The sequence below is a fragment of the Leptodactylus fuscus genome, chromosome 9 (genome assembly GCF_031893055.1).
Source record: "Leptodactylus fuscus isolate aLepFus1 chromosome 9, aLepFus1.hap2, whole genome shotgun sequence".
Lineage (NCBI taxonomy): Eukaryota > Metazoa > Chordata > Amphibia > Anura > Leptodactylidae > Leptodactylus > Leptodactylus fuscus.
In genome coordinates, this window is record NC_134273.1 from 24429693 (window position 1) to 24452755 (window position 23063).

Genomic DNA, 23063 nt, shown 5'->3' on the forward strand with positions numbered 1-23063 from the left:
TGTACTGTACTGCTCTCTACCTGTACCACATGTACTGTACTGCTCTCTACCTGTACTACATGTACTGTACCGTTCTATACCTGTACTACATGTACTGTACTGCTCTCTACCTGTACTACATATACTGCACTGCCCTCTACCTGTACTACATATACTGTACTGCTCTCTACCTGTACTACATGTACTGTACTGCCCTCTACCTGTACTACATGTACTGTACTGCTCTCTACCTGTACTACATGTACTGTACCGTTCTATACCTGTACTACATGTACTGTACTGCTCTCTACCTGTACTACATGTACTGTACCGTTCTATACCTGTACTACATATACTGTACTGCTCTCTACCTGTACTACATATACTGCACTGCCCTCTACCTGTACTACATATACTGTACTGCTCTCTACCTGTACTACATGTACTGTACTGCCCTCTACCTGTACTACATGTACTGTACTGCTCTCTACCTGTACTACATATACTGTACTGCTCTCTACCTGTACTACATGTACTGTACTGCTTTCTACCTTTACTACATGTACTGTACTGCTCTCTACCTGTACTACATGTACTGTACTGCTTTCTACCTGTACTACATGTACTGTACTGCTGTCTACCTGTACTACATGTACTGTACTGTTCTCTACCTGTACTACATATACTGTACTGCTCTCTACCTGTACTACATGTACTGTACTGCTCTCTACCTGTACTACATGTACTGTACTGCTCTCTACCTGTACTACATATACTGTACTGCTTTCTACCTGTACTACATGTACTGTACTGCCCTCTACCTGTACTACATGTACTGTACTGCCCTCTACCTGTACTACATGTACTGTACTGCTCTCTACCTGTACTACATGTACTGTACTGCTCTCTACCTGTACTACATGTACTGTACTGCTCTCTACCTGTACTACATGTACTGTACTGCTCTCTACCTGTACTACATGTACTGTTCTGCTCTCTACCTGTACTACATGTACTGTACTGCTCTCTACCTGTACTACATTTACTGTACTGCCCTCTACCTGTACTACATGTACTGTACTGCTCTCTACCTGTACCACATGTACTGTGCTCTCTACCTGTACTACATGTACTGTACCGTTCTATACCTGTACTACATGTACTGTACTGCTCTCTACCTGTACTACATATACTGCACTGCCCTCTACCTGTACTACATATACTGTACTGCTCTCTACCTGTACTACATGTACTGTACTGCCCTCTACCTGTACTACATGTACTGTACTGCTCTCTACCTGTACTACATGTACTGTACCGTTCTATACCTGTACTACATGTACTGTACTGCTCTCTACCTGTACTACATGTACTGTACCGTTCTATACCTGTACTACATATACTGTACTGCTCTCTACCTGTACTACATGTACTGTACTGCCCTCTACCTGTACTACATGTACTGTACTGCTCTCTACCTGTACTACATGTACTGTACCGTTCTATACCTGTACTACATGTACTGTACTGCCCTCTATCTGTACTACATATACTGTACTGCTCTCTACCTGTACTACATATACTGTACTGCCCTCTACCTGTACTACATGTACTGTACTGCCCTCTACCTGTACTACATGTACTGTACTGCTCTCTACCTGTACTACATGTACTGTACTGCCCTCTATCTGTACTACATGTACTGTACTGCTCTCTACCTGTACTACATGCCTCTCATCTCTACTCCTGTCTACCTGTGCAACATGTTCCATTGAGGTGCCTACATATGTAACAAGTACTGTGTTGTTCTAAACCTGTACTATATGTACTGTACTTCTTGCTGGTCATTATATATATATATATATATATATATATATATATATATATATATATATATATATACAGTCCTATGAAAAAGTTTGGGCACCCCTATTAATCTTAATCATTTTTAGTTCTAAATATTTTGGTATTTGCAGCAGCCATTTCAGTTTGATATATCTAATAACTGATGGACACAGTAATATTTCAGGATTGAAATGAGGTTTATTGTACTAACAGAAAATGCGCAATATGCATTAAACCAAAATTTGACCGGTGCAAAAGTATGGGCACCTCAACAGAAAAGTGACATTAATATTTAGTAGATCCTCCTTTTGCAAAGATAACAGCCTCTAGTCGCTTCCTGTAGCTTTTAATCAGTTCCTGGATCCTGGATAAAGGTATTTTGGACAAACAATTCAAGTTCAGTTAAGTTAGATGGTCGCCGAGCATGGACAGCCCGCTTCAAATCATCCCACAGATGTTCAATGATATTCAGGTCTGGGGACTGGGATGGCCATTCCAGAATATTGTAATTGTTCTTGAACATTATTCTCAAGAATCTGCTGATACTGAGTGGAATCCATGCGACTCTCAACTTTAACAAGATTCCCGATGCCGGCATTGGCCACACAGCCCCAAAGCATGATGGAACCTCCACCAAATTTTACAGTGGGTAGCATGTGTTTTTCTTGGAATGCTGTTTCTTTTTGGACGCCATGCATAACGCCTTTTTTTATAACCAAACAACTCAATTTTTGTTTCCAAAATGAAGCTGCCTTGTCCAAATGTGCTTTTTCATACCTCAGGCAACTCTATTTGTGGCGTACGTGCAGAAACGGCTTCTTTCTCATCACTCTCCCATACAGCTTCTATTTGTGCAAAGTGCGCTGTATAGTTGACCGATGCACAGTGACACCATCTGCAGCAAGATGATGCTGCAGCTCTTTGGAGGTGGTCTGTGGATTGTCCTTGACTGTTCTCACCATTCTTCTTCTCTGCCTTTCTGATATTTTTCTTGGCCTGCCACTTCTGGGCTTAACAAGAACTGTCCCTGTGGTCTTCCATTTCCTTACTATGTTCCTCACAGTGGAAACTGACAGGTTAAATCTCTGAGACAACGTTTTGTATCCTTCCCCTGAACAACTATGTTGAACAATCTTTGTTTTCAGATCATTTGAGAGCGGGCTGTCCATGTTCGGCGACCATCAAACTTAACTGAACTTGAATTGTTTTGTAGAAAGAAATGGTCCAAAATACCTTCATCCAGGATCCAGGAACTGATTAAAAGCTACAGGAAGCGACTAGAGGCTGTTATCTTTGCAAAAGGAGGATCTACTAAATATTAATGTCACTTTTCTGTTGAGGTGCCCATATTTTTGCACCGGTCAAATTTTGGTTTAATGCATATTGCACATTTTCTGTTAGTACAATAAACCTCATTTCAATCCTGAAATATTACTGTGTCCATCAGTTATTAGATATATCAAACTGAAATGGCTGTTGCAAACACCAAAATATTTAGAACTAAAAATGATTAAGATTAATAGGGGTGCCCAAACTTTTTCATAGGACTGTATATATACATATTAGCTTCTGCTTGCAACTTCATCTGCGTGTTGTTGACGTTGATGGTCCGCCTGCTCCGGCTTTTCGGCAGCTGTCAAGCTGTCCTGCCACTGATCTTGTTTCTCGCACCGTGCCTGTGATTGTTCCGGCATCTCAGCAGCTCGCTGGCACGCCATATCATGAGCGTTTGGTTGGCGTCGATGATGTGCTTGCTCCGGCATTTCGGCTGCTCTAAGAGCCACCTGATGCCTAACTTGCTCAATCCTCCTCAGCTCCGCTTGAGGACAAGTCTGTGACTTCTGGCTATCTTCATAGCTCTCATTTTTTTGAGAATTTTGCGACAAATTAGATTTTCTTTTACTGGGCATGTTTAAAATTAGGAAACTGCCAATTTGGATTAATGGTGTTTTCCCATCTCAAATGCAGATCAAATAATATGCAGATGCTTGGACAGAATGGACTCAGTGTTATACATGTGTTTACATAAAGAGATAACAGACCAGGCTTTATTAGCAAACTGCAATTAGCTGAGATTGTCTTCTATTGTTTACCTTTACTAAATATACTGTGCTATTCACTATCTGTACTGTACCAGAGGCACAACTTGAAGTTTTCCCAATGGAAAATGTTATGCCCTTCGCCCCACTTACTATATGCACTGGCATCTTCATATAGTGTAGAGAGGCTTTTGGACCCCTCACGCTCCAGGGTCTAATAGCTATTCTTACCTCTGCACCTCCTATAGCTATACCCTTGTACTCCACTGCTCTACCTGTGCTATATGTGCTGTTCTTCTTCCTTCCTGTACTGTATATACTCTTATGTCTGTATACTATATGTACTCTCCTGTTCTCTACTAGTACATGTACCTTTCTGCTTCTACCTGTGCCAGAATAAGCTGACTCCAGCTTGTCATATAGCTATGGTCCGCAGTTACAATAAACCCTTAGACCGGTCATGTATACGTCATATATAAATGAACACAACAGCCGTCACACAGCTGCCATCTATACCTAGTAAGCAGTATTCCTCTTCTGTATGTTACATCGCTAGTTCTGTCTATTGAATACAATTATGGAGCCCTTTGACTATGGAATCAATAAGGAGCTTCTGTGCGTCTTCAGTGACAAGGGTAATAAATATGTATAATACTAGAGTGTTCAATATCTGGCTCTCGTCTTGGTTTCTATATTCTTTCTGATCAAGTCTCTTAGGATTTCACTAATTTAATTGGACTCTTTTTGGATTGATCGGGTACAGATCCTTGTGCCATGTGAGGCTGTGCAGAACACATTGGTTATTGTCACCGAGACTCAGGGGCTTCAATTATCTGAAATATAATTCACTTATAGACATACAGGTACACTTCTTTCATAAGGGCATATTGAGGAAAGAGATCGACGACGGGTGAAAAAGGTTTCCATCTCTAAATTTTTCATTTGACCTCTTGTTCCTTGGTTTACAGTATCTTCCCTATTATGGGCTCCTCATTAAAGGGATCATTTAGGATTAGGAAAAAATGGTTGCTTTCTTTTAAAAACAGCGCCACACTTGTTCACAGGTTGTTTGTTGTATAGCAGCTCAAACTCATTCACTTCAATGTAGCCAAGCTGCAATTCCTAACACACCCCTTGGACAGGTGTGGCGCTGTTTCTAAAGGAAAGTAATCATGTTTTTCTATTCTTGGACCACTCCTTTAATAAAGTGGTGCCTTAAACAGTACGAAGAGCGACTATAAGGCGTTTCCCTAGCTATAGAGGACTAGCACAGGGATCAGCAACCTTCAGCACTCCAACTGCTGTGAAACTACAACTTCCAACATGCTCCATTCACTTCCATAAACAGCAGAGCAAGTATGCATGCTGGGAGTTGTAGTTTGACAACAGCTAGAGCGCCGAAGGTTGTCTATCCCTGACCCAGCGCATGCATGCAATGTATTGACCATCCACTGATGTCAAGGGGCACTGTGCAATGCTTCAATTCTCCTGTAGGGGTGCTGCTGTACTTGATGCCAGGTACAGTATATCCTCACATCACAGCAGATCAGAGCCAAGACAGACTAGGATCATCAAAGTGGGGACCTATATAACAAAATAGTCTTTTTAGGAGGAACCTGCAGCGGTTTTCTCTCCTCTCCCTGCTCAGCGCACATACATTGCTCATCCAGGCATGTGTGTGCGTGAGGATGTCGGATGAGATAGCTGTCATTTGGCCCGTAGCTATCTAAACTATATGGGCTTCTTAATCTTTCGAGCAGATCTGTCACCATATTATAAGTTCTTATCAATTCTCACACCTAAAAATACACCAACTGTAAAGTCCATATTATCTGATGTATTATCTGTATTTCCTGTGCAGTTATTGCAGCGTATTGTTCTTCATTTAGCAGTATTACAAGTTATGGTCGCCATCCTTCTTCATTTACAAGGGTAGACATATTCCTGCCGCCATCATCACTGTTTTACCTGCTGACATTAGTTTTAGTTCTTCTTTTAGGCTTTTACTGTGGATATATATTAATAGTCCATTTACTGTTTGCAGAGCGAGCCCGGGATTACCTGCATAAAACAGGAAGGTTTATTGTAATTGGAGGAATCATCTCACCCGTCCATGACTCTTACGGGAAACAGGTACAGACTCTTATATATCTTATACTTTCTGTACTATATATGTGTATAGCTCATGGACCTCTAATTCTCAGCATAGGAATCAATTCATCAGTGCATGTCAAGATCCATTATTTGGTTCTATTAGGATGCTTTTTTTGGAGTCTGATTTTGAGGCGGATTCAGTGTCAAAATCAGCACCAAAATACTACGTGTGCATTCACCCTTAGCTGAATTTTCCATGTAAACATACCCTAACCCATGCAGTTCATGCCATAAGGGTGATATAACTACTTTTCCATCACCCCTGACCCTTGGGTAGTGATTTCAAAGCAATACACCTATGCAACCTGTGAACTGCAGTCTGGTGGAGTTAAAGGGGTTGTCCAGTTTCACCAGTTGACCCCTTTAGTACAATGAAAATTTGTGCAAATTTCCAATATCAATTCCTCAATTCTAGAAACTGGATAATCCATTTAAGGAAGTCTGTCAGCAGTTTTGACTTGCTGAAAGTACTATACTGGTAATGGGAAGAGCAGTTAAAGGGATTCTACCATTAAACTACCTTTTTTTTCTAATGAACACGTCGGAATAGCCTTAAGAAAGGCTATTCGTCTCCTACCTTTAGATGTGGTCTCCGCCGCGCCGTTCCGTAGAAATACCGGTTTTAACCGGTATGCAAATGAGCTCTCCGCATCAATGAGGGCAGGCTCCAGCGCTGAAACACCGATGAGCGCGTCCCCATTGCTGCCCAGAGCTCTTTCCTGCGCCGCCTCCTTCTTCTGTAGCAACTCCGCCTCTTCTGGCTTCTTTTGCTCTTGTAGTTCTACACAGGAGCATAAAGAGGCCACCCCAAAATGGCCGCCGGCTCGTGTATTGAACTGCAAGAGCGGCTACCCAAAAATGGCCACTGGCCGGCGGCCATTTTGGGGTAGTCGCTCTTGCCGTTCAATACAGGAGCTGGCTGGCGGCCATTTTGGGGTAGCCTCTCTTGCAGTTCAATACAGGAGCTGGCCGGCGGCCATATTGGGGTGGCCTCTCTATGCTCCTGTGTAGAACTACAAGAGCAAGAGAAGCCAGAAGAGGCGGAGTTGCTGCAGAAGAAGGAGGCGGCGCAGGAAAGAGCTCTGGGCAGCAATGGGGACGCGCTCATCGGTGTTTCAGCGCTGGAGCCCGCCCTCATTGCTGCGGAGAGCTCATTTGCATACCAGTTAAAACCGGTATTTCTAAGGAACGGCGCGGCAGAGACCACGACTAAAGGTAGGAGACGAATAGCCTTTCTTAAGGCTATTCCGACGTGTTCATTAGAAAAAAAAGGTAGTTTAATGGTAGAATCCCTTTAAGCAATATCTGTGTTGATGGTCATGTAGCCGACATGACCAAGGAATTGCCGTTTTAGGCTAAGGCCCCACGTAACGTCCCGCAGCAAAAAAGCACTGCAGGAAAAACCACGGCGGCGATGCATTGCTGTCCTTCCTGCAGTACTTTAGACAGAAAGTTTGCAGAGTTTTCCTCCGCGGACTTTCTGTTACAATTATACCTATGGGAAACCACCGGTGTTTCCGTATGTATAATTGACATGCTGCGATTTCCAAAACCGCGACAGCTTTTGAAATCGCGGCGTGTCCGTACTGTGGTTTTTACCACAAAGTGTACATGGGATTCGCTAGAATCTCATCCGCTATGCCCTGACTGTAAAACATTGCAATTTTTCTTGAGGCATTTCCACCGCAGGCAAATTACAGCGCTTACGTTCCGTGGGCCCGGCCTTACTCCTGCATTATCCCTAGTGATGCAGGACAGACTTCCCCTGGTCCTGATGGTGTTCTCTTCAGGTGTAGTTCCCCAGACTCTGCCCTAAATTCTCTCCAGTCCCTCTCCTATGTTCTTTAGCGTCCGATCAGTATCTGTCACTTAGAGCAGAGGGGAGAGGCCGGGGAGAGTTCCTGGGGTACTGTACATGAAGAGGTCACCCCAGGACACGAGCCACTGTGCCAGGGACATCCAAATTTAGATTACTATGTCTTGTATCCTGCATGACCATAGCCTTTGGTATGTTTCAGCCATCTCTCCATCACCAATACTGCGCAGTTGAGAGGGTCAAAACTGCTAATAAACACCCTCAGGCCAAAACCCCACATTGCAGATTTTTTGTTGCAGATTTTGCTGTGGTTTTTTGAGCCAAAGCCAGGAGTGAATTGAGCAGAAGGTAGAAGTATAGGAACTTCCTATATATTTTCCATTCCTTTTGTAGCCATTCTTGGCTTTGGCTCAAAAAAGCGCAGCAAAATCTGCAACAAAAAAAACTGCAACGTGGGGCTCAGCCTGAAATAGACATAGTCAGGTGACCTGTATAGTAGAGAGGAAACCTTATAGCAAAAGTCAGAATTGGCCTCGTATAATGGAGCTTAGTATTTCCACCCTGGACAGACCTAGTGTGTGTTTAATCCTCCGTACCCATTATTTAACCCTTGTTTGCTAGCAGTGCAGCTCCTCTGGATGGAGATGTCCTCTTGCTACTCTGTATAGAAGGGAATGGATCCAACCAAAGTCATTGGCTCCGACCATGATTTATCTCTATGCCCTCGATTATACCAAGAGGACATTGTACAGAGGGCTCATGCTATAGAGAACTTGCAGTCACGACGGTTTACCTTTCCCTTTACAATTCAGAGTCCCAGCAGGCTACAAGTCATTGCTTAAATTGTATATCACTTAAAGAGGATCTGTCAGATGTGAAGGGAGAATTGTACAGTAGTATATAAAATATACTAAGCACTGAGGGCATCATTTATCAAAAAATCTTACTCTTGGCAGCCCTCAAATTAGAGCAGCGCTTTATTCCACCGCGGGTGACTTTTCATTATATGCAATGCATATTTTATGACGGGGATAGTTGTAACACTGAAATTGAATGATTGTTCGGCTACATGTGGATATTAGCAGATAAATCCTGATACCAGTGTCCTAATCCTGTCTTTAATACAGCTCTGCAGCAAAGAAAATTACACTCCAAGATCTTTTATTAACCAAAAATAGTTTGTTAAGCCTTTTCAGAAACCCAGGTACAAGGGATCATCCCTATCACCTGCAGCTGCTACTTGTAAAGAGCGTCTCTCCTTCTGGAGGACCTATCCTGTCCTGTATTGTGTAGCATCCCATTGAGTTAAATGCATCCTTGTGTAATGCTTCATTTCACCTGTGGTGTCACTGCAGGCAAATTGAAAACTTAGGTCGGTTGCTCACGACTGTGTGCTAGCTGCTGGTCGTGATTGAACGGCCAACCCATGGGTGCATACGGATGTCATCTGTGTGCCGCCATGCCCTGGCCATGCTTCCGTGGCCCCAATCATTCAATGAATAGGAGCAGCAGAAGCACGGCCGCAAAATTGGACAAGAATAGAGTTTTTCAGCCCAGACTGTCAGCCGACAGAAATGAATGGGTCAGTGGTATAAAGTAGATAGTCTATGTAAAGAGTAAGTTCATACAATGGAATTTACGGCTGATTTTGAGGTGGATTCCTTTTTAAAACCTGCACCAAATTCTGGTTAGAATTGCTGTCAATTGGAGAGAATGATGGATACTGAAATAAGAAGTGCCCTGTCTGATCTTACCGTGGATCCTGCGGCTGATCTATGGCTGAATCAAGGCGTGAGGCTTAGGCTGAGGCTCCACACTGCGGGAACGCAGCTTTTTTTGTTGCAGATTTTGTTGCAGTTTTTTGAGCCAAATTCAGAAGTGGATTGAGCAGAAGGGAGAAGTATAAGAACTGTTTATAGAGTTCCCATTCCTTTTGTAGCCATGCTTGGCTTTAGCTCAAAAAACTGCAACAAAATCTGCAACAAAAAAGCTGCATTTCCGCAACGTGAGGCCTCAGCCTAAGGGTTGGTTCACACTAGCGCTTGTATTCCGTCCGCAAGGAGTCCGCATGGAGACCCCTCCGGACGGAATACAATCGCAATTGTAAGCGATGTGCTTGCAAAGCACATGGAGCCCATAGACTATAATGGGCTCTGTGTGCTTGCCGCACACTGCCCGCATGAATGAATTGTGCGGGCAGTGCGCGGCAAGCACACAGAGCCCATTATAGTCTATGGGCTTCGTGTGCTTAACTGCACAGAGCTTGCATTAGCGTTGGTATTCCGTTCGGGGGGGTCTCCATGCAGACTCCTTGCGGACAGAATACAAGCGCTAGTGTGAACCAACCCTTAGGCTGAGGCCTCACGTTGCGGAAATGCAGCTTTTTTGTTGCAGATTTTGTTGCAGTTTTTTGAGCCAAAGCCAAGCATGGCTAGTGTGAACCAACCCTTAGTCTGACTAACCCCATTGTGTCTGGGGCTAAACAGCAATTAAAGTTGTGGCAGAACCTAAAGCTCTGCTTTGACTTTCTAGAGGAACATAAGCTAAGGCCCCACGTTGCAGAAATGCAGCTTTTTTTTTAGTTGCAGATTTTGCTGCATTTTGAGGCAAATCCAAGATTGGCTACAAAAGGAATGGGAAATATCTAGGAAGTTCTTATACTTCTCCCTTCTGCTCAATCCACTCCTGGCTTTGGCTTAAAAAAAACAGCAAAATCTGCAACAAAGAAAGCTACGCTTCCGCAATGTGGGGGCTCAGCCTTATAGAAGAATCTGAGGAAATTCATACCTGAAGTTCCTCCTTACATTCCACCATATGAACCTGATCTAAAGCTTTGCCAGATCTGATATCAGACACTTTGATGAATCTGGGGCATAGGCTAAGTTTAAACTGTGTAACTATTAGTAAATCTGGGCCACCGTATTATACATAGTTCAGGGGTCCAGGCCAGGTCAGGCCCTGCTCAAGCATAACATAGTCAGGACTGGAGTGTGCTTTGAAAGGAATTGTCCTAATGTCATTTATTAGCTATCCGCCAGATTTTTGGGGACCCAACGATCACACCATGAGAGTTTTGTTTGCTTCCCCTTTCTATTGAGACGTCAGAAATAGCCAAGAACTAACAATAAACCATTTCATAGTGGACTGAAATAACTATAATATATCCGCTGTGCATGTATTGGGTGTATTGAGATGGTATATGTGGGCGCATCCATTATAAAGTCCCTGATAGTACTGATGTACAATCTAACTGTAATGTGTCCTCTGTTATACTGGCTGTATTGAGATGGTATATGGGGGGCATCCATTATGATAGTACTGACGTACAATATCTCAGTCCAATCCATTTACCATAATGATCGGCTTTATTTCATCACCGGGGGATTCCTGGACCTTGTTTTCTCTTGTTCTTTCCTTTGATGCTACTAACCTAATGGATATGATGTGTAGGCAGATGTAATGCTTTATGTACACATCACAAGCTATAGTTTCTAGAGAACGTGAGGATTGTAGCAATTATTCCGTCTTATTCAGGAATTCTATTGTGTTGTCTTCTCTGCTTTTTACGCTTCTCCTCTTCCAGACGATTCTTATCTCGCTCCTGTTATTTTGGTACCAACCTATCATTCTTCTCTCTTCCTGCCTTCAGCTTCCTTTAATGTACTTCACCCTGAAGTCAGCGAGGCGGCCGCCCTCCCACCCCCTCCCTCTCCATCACACCCCCTCCCTCTCCCTTCATGCTTTTAGCTTCCTTTAATGTCCTCACTCTTCCAGCCTGATATCTTCTGTGTACAGAGCTTCTCATTGATTATCTTACATTTCTGATGCTCCGTCTTTCCTCCTCCTCAGCTATTTTCTGGCTCTCCTTTGGGTTTTCCATAATTTCATTCTCTCACCCGCCAGTTATTAAAGGGATTGTCACATCAGAGACTTTCCCTTTCAGTATGTGGATGCATATTGCTGCTAGTCCTGCTTCGGCACCCCTGGCAAACCTTTGCTTTCCCCAGTGGTCACTATGTATAGCCGGACATTTCCAGGCAAATGTAGTATTACAAGGTCAACCACATCATACAAGGTCGGCCATATTCTACCAGAAGAGTTGCTCTTATAGTGTTACTCTCTGTTTTGGCTCATAGAGGGCTCCTGAGAAGTGGTCACCCCATTGTGATGTTCATATGAAGTAATCAGCCATATGGATAGAGGTGGTCTTCATTAGACGACCCCTGTAAGAACCAGAGTAGTCACCCATAGGTTTTGACAGCAGTACAACCAGTTTGGTTCACCATTGGAGCTATCACAGTGGTAGTTTTCCTTTGGTCATTGAAATAATTTTAAAGGAAGTATCTGTATATAGATTTGTAGAGAATTAAAAGTGAAACATTTTTGCAAATATAAATAATTTAACATTTTGTAGAGTTTTAAAGATTTTCTCTAACATCTCAGCGGTGACATCTTTTGTCTTGATTGGTTGCCAATGGATATGACCATGAATGCAGGAACTTTCTATGTTCTGGGACTTGTCAGAAACCCGACCACAATAAGAGCATCATGGCTGGTTATCAGGAGGGACACTACATGTATGAGAAGATAACCTGACCACAATAAGGACATCATGGCTGGTTATCAGGAGGACACTACATATATGAGAAAATAACCCAGCCACAATAAGGACATCATGGCTGGTTATCAGGAGGACACTACATGTATGAGAAGATAACCCAGCCACAATAAGGACATCATGGCTGGTTATCAGGAGGACACTACATGTATGAGAAGATAACCTGACCACAATAAGGACATCATGGCTGGTTATCAGGAGGACACTACATGTATGAGAAGATAACCTGACCACAATAAGGACATCATGGCTGGTTATCAGGAGAACACTACATGTATGAGAAGATAACCTGACCACAATAAGGACATCATGGCTGGTTATCAGGAGAACACTACATGTATGAGAAGATAACCTGACCACAATAAGGACATCATTGCTGGTTATCAGGAGGGGACACTACATGTATGAGAAGATAACCTGACCACAATAAGGACATCATGGCTGGTTATCAGGAGGACACTACATGTATGAGAAGATAACCTGACCCCAATAAGGACACCATGGCTGGTTATCAGGAGGACACTACATGTATGAGAAGATAACCTGACCACAATAAGGACATCATGGCTGGTTATCAGGAGAACACTACATGTATGAGAAGATAACCTGACCACAATAAGGACATCATGGCTGGTTATCAGGAGAACACTACATGTATGAGAAGATAACCTGACCACAATAAGGACATCATGGCTGGTTATCAGGAGGACACTACATGTATGAGAAGATAACCCAGACACAATAAGGACATCATGGCTGGTTGAGGAGGGTAAAAAAGTAATACCTTAGGTCCTCCTGAAGATATAAAAGGTCTCCCAATGTCCCTGTGCATGACAAATATTATACAAAACTCATCAACAGGACATGAACAGGATTATGCATTGTCTTTTTGTCCCCCCCCCCAAAGAAAAAAGTTAAGTCCCAATTAGTGCAGTGCCCTGTAATGGTTAGTGGGATAATATTGGATATTTAGCAGTATTTCTGCAGGCAGTAGATTGATTTTCCAGGATCGATGTCTACACTTAATCTGGTTTATTTCTGAAGGTTAATAGCAGAAAATGTTCGAAGCCTTACAGAGGGGACCTGTCACCTCTCCTGATATGTCAGTTTTAGTCTACTAGTCAGTAAAAACAGCACAGGTGACACGTGGATTTGGTATCTGTGTATCATCCGTGGTTTTCACTGACCCATACACTAAAAATGAATTGACAGAGCCACAAGTACAAACAGGTATGGGACGCGCACCCTGTTTTCACGGCCCTTCAATTCGGTCCATGCAGATGTTACCCTTGGTTGGATTTGAACCCTGGACCAGAGTGGTAAGCGCAGACCTGCCAATGAGGAGAAGGGGATACTGCTGACCGACATCTGGTGGGAGTGCAGAAGAGGGGGGATGCACACAGTGACCCCATAAAATCCTCATCCACATCTGCCATAATCTACTGCTTTGACTGCCTGTTACCATGTGTGTATATGGCCGCCTTCATGGACAGTCCTGATCAGATTCTCCTTCTTCTCACCTCTGGACTGTTCTGCTGAGAGGAACCTTTATAATCCAACTAAAGATAATTCAATCCCTCTCCATAGACTCCAGCGGGATTAGACCGTGTCTTCTTGTGCTATATTTGGTCTTCTCTTTCTTTAGCAATCATTGTGATGAAATATTATTTTAGTCCTGGGAAATATAATGTACAAAATATAAGGAAATTAGAATGCATCATGAAAATAAATGTCTAATGGGTCTCTGGATAGAAGATGTTTCCTCTGTCTATACACCGTGATAAATCAGAGGTTTTCATGATCTTATCTGCCTTCTTTAGGGTCTCGTCTCAAGTCGGCATCGTCTGACTATGTGCCAGTTGGCTGTGCAAAATTCTGACTGGATTCGGTAAGATTTGGCTTTTTTTTTTTATCATCCAGCATTAGTGACCGTGATAAATCTGATACATTTTCAGACTGTCTAAGTTTACACTACCCAGCTGTTAGTAAACCTGGGATATTGTGCAGTGTGCAATGCATGCAGGGAAATGTACTTTTGCCATGAAGCTTAGCCTACATACATGTCCACTTGCCCAGCAGCCCAAAGTTGTCAATAAATGATAAAATAGCAACACTAATATCTGATTCCAGCCCAATTGAAATTTTCTCTCTAGCACCAACCATTCCTGAGTAACAAGTACAGTTAGTTTTGGTGCCTGATGTCCTATGTAAGCTCTGTAATGTCGGTGGGTGGGGTCAGGCAGGGGGCGTGATTTACAGCTCCAATCAGAGGCAGCCAGTGTCAGAGATCAGAATCACACCCCCTTGTCTGCTCCTGCCTGACACCGCCCTCCTGACAGTAAAGTCTAAATATCATATCAGGAACCAAAACTAACAGCATTGATTGCTCAGGAATGGTGTGGGCTAGAGAGAAAAAAAACAACAGTGCTAAAATCAGTGGAGCAGCGGCTATTATATGATGTTGACTTGTTGGAGATGTTAAAAGATCCTCTTTAGATGGAATTAAAGAAGGAAGGTAATGGAAGGTAAATGTAACTTAAGACGTCCAAGGTTGTTGTCGCACCTGGTGGATATATGTGCTCAGTTTTAATAGAGCCGTTCTAACTTCTTTCGCCTCCTTGTGTTGTTACAAGTCTGAACTTTCCTTTCTGCAGGGTAGACCCATGGGAATGCTACCAGGATACTTGGCAGACAACATGTAGTGTTTTGGAGCATCACCGAGACCTCATGAAGGTGAGATGAATAAAGTTCTATGATGATATATGGCACAGACTATAGGAGCGCTACATTGTGCCCTAGACCCAGATATGACATTGTGCAAAGATAATATTACATTCTAGAAAGTTACGACACTGATGAAATGTATGCAATGAAATATACATCACACGACTTCTATTACTAAGAATAGTCCTCTTATTGCTTTCTAGAGGGTAACTGGCTGCATCCTGTCTAATGTGAACACGCCGTCTGTCACACCAGTGATTGGTCAGACCCTGAACCAGCCTACACAGCCCGTCTATCAGAACAACAATCTCACCAACAAGCCCACTGCAGGTAAGCGTGCGCGTCATCCCAATCTCACCAACAAGCCCACTGCAGGTAAGCGTGCGCGGCATCCCAATCTCACCAACAAGCCCACTGCAGGTAAGCGTGCGCGTCATCCCAATCTCACCAACAAGCCCACTGCAGGTAAGCGTGCGCGTCATCCCAATCTCACCAACAAGCCCACTGCAGGTAAGCGTGCGCGTCATCCCAATCTCACCAACAAGCCCACTGCAGGTAAGCGTGCGCGGCATCCCAATCTCACCAACAAGCCCACTGCAGGTAAGCGTGCGCGGCATCCCAATCTCACCAACAAGCCCACTGCAGGTAAGCGTGCGCGTCATCCGTGTAAATGACAGGACCTGGATCCCTATAGAATACTGAGTCACACTGGAGACTTTCCCATGGGGTCTCCACCGTAACGTGTTCACTCTCTAGAGGCCTGCATCGTAGACGTCTTCAGATACAACTGCCAACCTGCAGAATACACAGCACTTGTGCAAAGCTTTTCTGAGACCTACAAAATACACTATAGATTTTGCTAGTCATTCAACCAAAAAGCTTTGAAACCTCTTAGGTCTGAGTGGTTTGCAATAATAGCAAACTTAGTCAGGTAGTCAGGGAGGTTACCGTTCAGTGTGTTAAAGATATAGGAAACCATCAGCAAGCAGATTCATTCAATGATGGATTCAATAAATAAATCATTTTTTAAATAATTTTCTTTATTTTTTTACTTTTGTCAGTGAGGTTCCTTGGCAAAGTTGGAGAAGGACTGAGTCGCATGTGCTGTGTCCGTCCCAATCTGCAGCGTGTTACATTTGTGGGTAAGGTTCAGGGGACACTTGCTGTATGTCCTGTATACTTAAAGAAACAAGTGTTATGTTTTCTGTGTCCTGCAGAGGTCACTGTGGCTGCTTTATTACATGCTGGGGTGTCAAATATTTAAAGAGATTATTCGAATTTTGGCAAAAATTTTTTTAAAAATAATTACAGCAAACCCAATACTAACCAGTGATTCAACACAGAAGTTTCCGCCGTTTGAACCGTGACCATCGAGGCTACTCATTGACACAGCAATGGTGTTTTGGTTCTGACCGCCGCCATGGCCCCATTGCCAAGCATCATGCCTGTCAGTACAGCAAATCATGAGTATATAAAGATTGGGGACACTGCCGGAGCTTCTGCACTGGATCACCATGTATATGTATGACAAAAACATCTTCTAGGCATTTCTTACCACCATGTTATTTATAGGTACAAAGTTCTGTGCTGATATATATCGTCATAATGTATATTTATAGCGGTTAAATGCGTTATGTAGATGTAAAACAGGCTGGTTACCTGCAGCCACCACTAGAGGGCACTCCAGTAATAAGCAAGTCTTCATAAATGAATACTATAGGTGAAAATAAGAAACTTTGTAATGTATCTTATTAAAGAAATCTGTTTCCTTCTCCACTTATTAGGCTGTTCTCCGTATCTTCAATATGACTACTGGTATACATAACAATCTCAGTACTGAGCCTCACATATATAGCGCACTATGGGAGGGGTGGAGTGAGCGCCTCCTGCTGGCTAGTCAGTTGTATTTCCTCATCCTGTGTATTAACAGCCTCTTATCTACAAACACCGCAGTGGTATACAGAAGAGAAGAGTATAGGAGCAGCAATTATGCAGGGGGTCTTTTCTATCCCCCCTCCCCTCTTCATAGACTTATAACTGCCTGAAAAGCGGAGCAGGAAACATTTATTTAATAAGATATATTACAAAGTTTCTTGTATTAACCTGAACTATCCATTTGTGTAATGTTGTTTATAACCGGAGGTACACTTTAAGGTCAACATATGACAGTATGCAGTTAGCGCCCCCTACAGCACTAAGACCTGAGTCTGTAGATGGAAAAGCCATGTATCTGGTTAGATGTGACATGTATTAGATATGACATGTATGTTAGATGTGATGAGCCATGTATCTGGTTAGATGTGACATGTATTAGATATGACATGTATGTTAGATGTGATGAGCCATGTATCTGGTTAGATATGACATGTATGTTAGATGTGGTGAGCCATGTATCTGGTTAGATATGACATATATGTTAGATGTGATGAGCCATGTATCCGGTTAGATATGACATGTATGTTAGATGTGATGAGCCATGTATCTGGTTAGATAGGACATGTATGTTAGATGTGATGAGCCATGTATCCGGTTAGATATGACATGTATGTTAGATGTGATGAGCCATGTATCTGGTTAGATATGACATGTATGTTAGATGTGATGAGCCATGTATCCGGTTAGATATGGCATGTATGTTTGATGTGATGAGCCATGTATCTGGTTAGATATGCCATATATGTTAGATGTGATGAGCCATGTATCCGGTTAGATATGACATGTATGTTAGATGTGATGAGCCATGTATCTGGTTAGATATGACATATATGTTAGATGTGATGAGCCATGTATCCGGTTAGATATGACATGTATGTTAGATGTGATGAGCCATGTATCTGGTTAGATATGACATATATGTTAGATGTGATGAGCCATGTATCCGGTTAGATATGACATATATGTTAGATGTGATGAGCCATGTATCCGGTTAGATATGACATATATGTTAGATGTGATGAACCATGTATCCGGTTAGATATGACATATATGTTAGATGTGATGAACCATGTATCCGGTTAGATATGACATATATGTTAGATGTGATGAGCCATGTATCCAGTTAGATATGACATGTATGTTAGATGTGATGAGCCATGTATCTGGTTAGATATGACATGTATGTTAGATGTGATGAGCCATGTATCTGGTTAGCTATGACATGTATGTTAGATGTGTTGAGCCATGTATCTGGTTAGATGTGACATGTATGTTAGATGTGATGAGCCATGTATCTGGTTAGATATGACATGTATGTTAGATGTGATGAGCCATGTGTCCGGTTAGATATGACATATATGTTAGATGTGATGAGCCATGTATCTGGTTAGACGTGACTACCCATAACTGGTTGTGTCTCTTTATTTTACAGATGAGAATGCAAACTTGGGTACAGTCATGAGATATGAAGAAATAGGTAAGTGGCGATAGGTGACAGTGTCATGGCACTGGTGGTGTTGAGGTGGCACTCTGTCTACAGTACTATTGACATTGGTCTTCTCATTCATACACTTGCTGTCCTTCCTACCCAGAGCTGCGGATCTTGCTCCTGTGTGGTAGTGACCTGCTTGAGTCATTTTGTATCCCTGGCCTCTGGAATGAGTCAGATGTGAGTATTGTTCCTTCTGTTGTCGAGAGCCCCTTCTACTTTCATTCTCCTTCCTTGTATGACTGACATGTTGAGTTATGATATATGGGTGACTGGATTGTGACTTGATGTCTGGATTTCTTTGTTCCTTACTGTATTGTGTACTTGTATTTCCTTGCAGATGGAAGTGATTGTTGGGGATTTTGGCATTGTGGTTGTGCCACGTGATGGTACAGACACTGAGCAAATCATGAATCACTCATCAGTGCTCCGCAAATACAAGGTGTGCCCTGCTCTTATCTATAACCTTTTACACAATGATGAGATAAATGTCTCACTAGAACCTGAGAGAGTGAAATATATTAAAACCGCCTGTAGTAACCCAGTCTTAATAAGGCCCTCACAGGGAGGAGGTGCACCAAAGGTATTTAGAGGATTACCACACCTTTGGTACCTGTTATATACATTGGAGATATCCATGCCGTATTTACTTATACGTTTCATTAGCCGTAATTTGGAACAGGAGAGCTGTCTGAAACAATTTTACTTACATATATAATAGTAAATGCCGGGGTGTACATAGAAGGTGGAGCAGTAGCAGCCTGGACCATGATGGGATGACCATCTAATGTGTATCCTCTTGACCTGTCCCCCTGACTGTTCCCCCACAGCAAATGTGGTAGATGTGTATTTTCTGTGGGATTTTGACTGCAACCCTTTTGTTCTTGGTGGATAAAACTCTGCCAAGGGTATCTGGTAATGTCTTTCTCACTTCCCCTGTTCAGAACATAGGCATGCTTGAACAAACTGAGCATACACATGTATGGGGGCACTGGGGGGTAACTGTCCATTTATCTATTGGGTATTCCAGCCTTCCTTACATGCCAGGGTTTGGGGTTGTTGTTATTTGGAGGATGTACCACAGCTAAAATGGTTCCTTCCCTTACAGAACAATATCCTTGTGGTTAAAGATGACGCCAACCATCCGATGTCCCATGTGAGCTCCACCAAGAGCAGGTAATACATAGATCCTTCTGCCCATATAGGCCGCTCTATGGAGAAATCACTTTACTAGATACTTAACTTCAATAAATATTTCATTTGGATCAATAAGTTTCCATTGGGGAGTGCCAGGATTTTTAGTCTGTAAAAGAGCATAACGTGAGCCGATGGCTTCGCTCTATGATTTTTTTCAGTTTGGTCTCATTCAAAGTCCCTTGAAAAATTAAGTGAATCAGTCCAGTGACCCTCTTGAGAAACGTACAGGGAATTGACCCAGAAGAGCTAAAATTGTTTATCCAGGACGTTCAATGTCCAATTCAGTTGCTTTGTGGCACTGTAGTTTGGCTCATTCATTTAGAAGGTCTGACCAGTAGTACCAGGTACAGCCACACGCTTATGGATGGCGCTATGCCTGAATACATGATGGAGTTCCTCAGCCCTTTCATTCTGATAGTCACTGGTGGTCCCAGTAGATGGAATCCTTCCGACCATATATTAAAAGGATTCTCCAGGAAAAAGTTGGACCCCCAGGGGTAGTGAGATTTGGTGTCCATTGCCAATCCTGACTTGAATGACAGTTGAGAGGCTCATGTGACCGCTGTGGCCGATCAATGGCCTAGCAGACGCTATTGAGGGACTGGATTCATATCTGAGTAATGTCACTGGTCAGGGCACCAGTGTCCACTAAAGCCAGTGATAGGTCACACAGGTAACATGAGCCTCTCCACTTAAGGTCTGGCCGGCCCCAACACCAAAGGTAAAGTGGACTATGGTCACATCTGCCCCAGAGTCTCCATTGTCCACTGAAAATAGGTGAAGATGACTGGTTTCAGCTTAGAGACAACAACCACTTGACGAACCCCATTACAGTCAATGGGGTGCGCCAGGCTCCATGTGTAACAATTGTTTTATTGGATCACCTCTTTGAACAATGGAGATGCAACGCTAGTGTGAACTTAGCGTTACCAAGTGATAGACATCTCTTAGGCCTTATTCACATGTCACAGGTCAGTGTTTTGCATCAGTGATTGAGAACCGGAACAGATGCAAATCCTTCTGTTATACCTTATCTCCGTGTAGTCTCTGCTCCTGGTCTTGGCTCACAATCACCGATTCAAATCACTGACCAAAACATTGACGTGTGAATTAGGCCTACAACTACATGCTTAGCGACTTAGGTTTACGTTCCCCCCCACACTGCCAACTTATAGCTGTCGTTTTATAAGCCACATCCCCTTTTGGGATGTGACATTCCCAAATTTGAACAAAAATTCAGTAGTGTCCAGGAAAATTTAGGATAGTTGGCAACCATGGAGAAAATGAATAGTGATCGGTCCTATCAGGGCAGTGCAGACATTACGTATATAACCCAGTTGACGCCCGTCTTTGTCTCCTTCAGGTTGGCCTTGCAGCATGGAGATGGACATGTGGTGGATTACCTGATGCAACCTGTCATTGACTATGTACTGAAAAGTCAGCTTTATATCAATACATCGGGGTGACCATGTCTGGTCCTAACCTAGGTGTAGCCTCAGGCTCACCTTCGTCATCACAATACAATGTGTTATTACTCACTACTCACCACAGTCTCCTCACGGATCATGATACCTCTTTTACCCCACTCATTACTGTCCTCCTCACCTCTATGCCTTACTCATTCACTTATAATATCTTACGACTCCAAAGCCCAAGGTGAGGGAACACTCGCTGTACTTCTGATGGGAGTGCTTGGGGCAGTGTACTTCTGGTGTGTAGATCCATTCTGTGTATAGTATGGGGAGGGGGGGGGTAATATAACCCATTCAGTGCCCTGCACCTCTCGCCGCACTGAGCGGGCTTATATTTATTCCCCCGTTTGTCAGGATCTGAGGGTGGGAGTTTCTATTTAATACTTTCTCCAAATGGATTTTCTCTTTTCCTGGTAGTAACTGGGAATCCGTCAGATATCCCCGTCCTCTTCCTATCGATAGAGGACCGTGGATACCAAGAGCTGGGGGTTCTTGCTGCATTCCCTCCATAAGCATTCTGCATGCAACTAGCATGTTCTTCCTGTGCTTATATCTCCATGGTGTTATCATAACCTTTATTAACCCCCTGTCCAGGAGGAAAAGGCATGTGACTCACTAAAAAGTACAGAGATTAACAAGTATCAGTGTATTCTTGACGCAAGATCTTGAGCAGATGGCGCTGGAGGAGCCTTGGTTTTGGAAGCACGCCTATATGTAGCCTCAGTATTCACTCCAGCCACATCAAGAAGGTTTCGTAGACCCTATGTATAGCCCGCCCTGTGCAAATTTAATGACTTCATAGGGGATGAGGTAGTGACTTTCATGATGTTCCTTGAACCATACACCCATAAGCCTCTACATCCAGCTTATGTAGGCCTCTGTAGCATCAGGGCTCATGCCCATGAATTGAACGTGCTAATATTTACTTGGATATAAGGGACCTATTTGACGGTTAGAAAAGTCTTCTAACCACATAAGAATATAAAGTGTTAGTGTAGTTAATACATAGCAACTAAGAGATTGTAGCGTAACATAAAATACAATACAAATACACATTGAAAGGGCTATCGTTGAGCATGAGGATTACAGATCCCAAAAAGGCACTAACCCTGAAATCTGAAATGGTTTCGGCCCATGATATATAAGTTGGCATTGGACAATATGCCATGGTAGTCACTTCTAACCCAACAGCTTAGTGCAGCAATTGTCTACATGATCCCTCTAATGGATTGGGGATCCTGTGAATGCATACCCCTTTCCGGACATACTTTTCCATATTAGTCAGCATGTATACTTTCATAGTACCCGAACCATATAAACATGCCCGGTATACTTCAGTGCCCATCCCCCCTCATCATATGTTGGCTTGGCTTTCTTTAAGGCATGCAACAGATTATTTTTCCTACAAATGGAGTACTATGGCAATGTTACGCCGGTCCAGTGTCTATTACTGGCCCCAAGCACGGTGCACAACCATCCCTTATTGGCTGTTTCTGGGACCCATTGACAATATCCCTTCGTTCAGGCGTTTTTAGAAAAGTCAAGCCATGGGAACAATAGATTATCGTGTGGTGATAAAGAGTCGAGAATGTAGGACCGGAAGGGGTTAAAAGTAAAAAAAAAAATTCTGTAAATTTTGCAAAAACAATAAAAAATTGGGGATTAGTCTCATGTTCGGAGGGTTTGACTGCAGTTCTTTGACTAGTGTACGGTTCTGTTCATATTAATGTCGCTGTTTTACCAATAAAGACTTTGCTTTGCTAGAACGTGTGAGTTGTGATGTCGACCAAAGCAG

General features: G+C 43.0%; 1 protein-coding gene across 1 annotated transcript in view; it reads left to right on the plus strand.

Annotated features, from left to right (window-relative positions):
- NMNAT2 (nicotinamide nucleotide adenylyltransferase 2) overlaps positions 1 to 23034 on the plus strand; it is a 45720-nt gene extending 22686 nt beyond the window's left edge. The window contains exons 2-11 of the mRNA XM_075286268.1: positions 5908 to 5996; positions 14272 to 14339; positions 15106 to 15184; positions 15379 to 15505; positions 16237 to 16317; positions 18543 to 18587; positions 18703 to 18779; positions 18940 to 19041; positions 19708 to 19775; positions 21160 to 23034. Of these exons, the coding sequence (XP_075142369.1) occupies positions 5908 to 5996; positions 14272 to 14339; positions 15106 to 15184; positions 15379 to 15505; positions 16237 to 16317; positions 18543 to 18587; positions 18703 to 18779; positions 18940 to 19041; positions 19708 to 19775; positions 21160 to 21262 (839 nt within the window). The 3' untranslated portion in view covers positions 21263 to 23034. The remainder of the gene's footprint in view (positions 1 to 5907; positions 5997 to 14271; positions 14340 to 15105; positions 15185 to 15378; positions 15506 to 16236; positions 16318 to 18542; positions 18588 to 18702; positions 18780 to 18939; positions 19042 to 19707; positions 19776 to 21159) is intronic.
- The last annotated feature ends 29 nt before the right edge of the window (positions 23035 to 23063 follow it).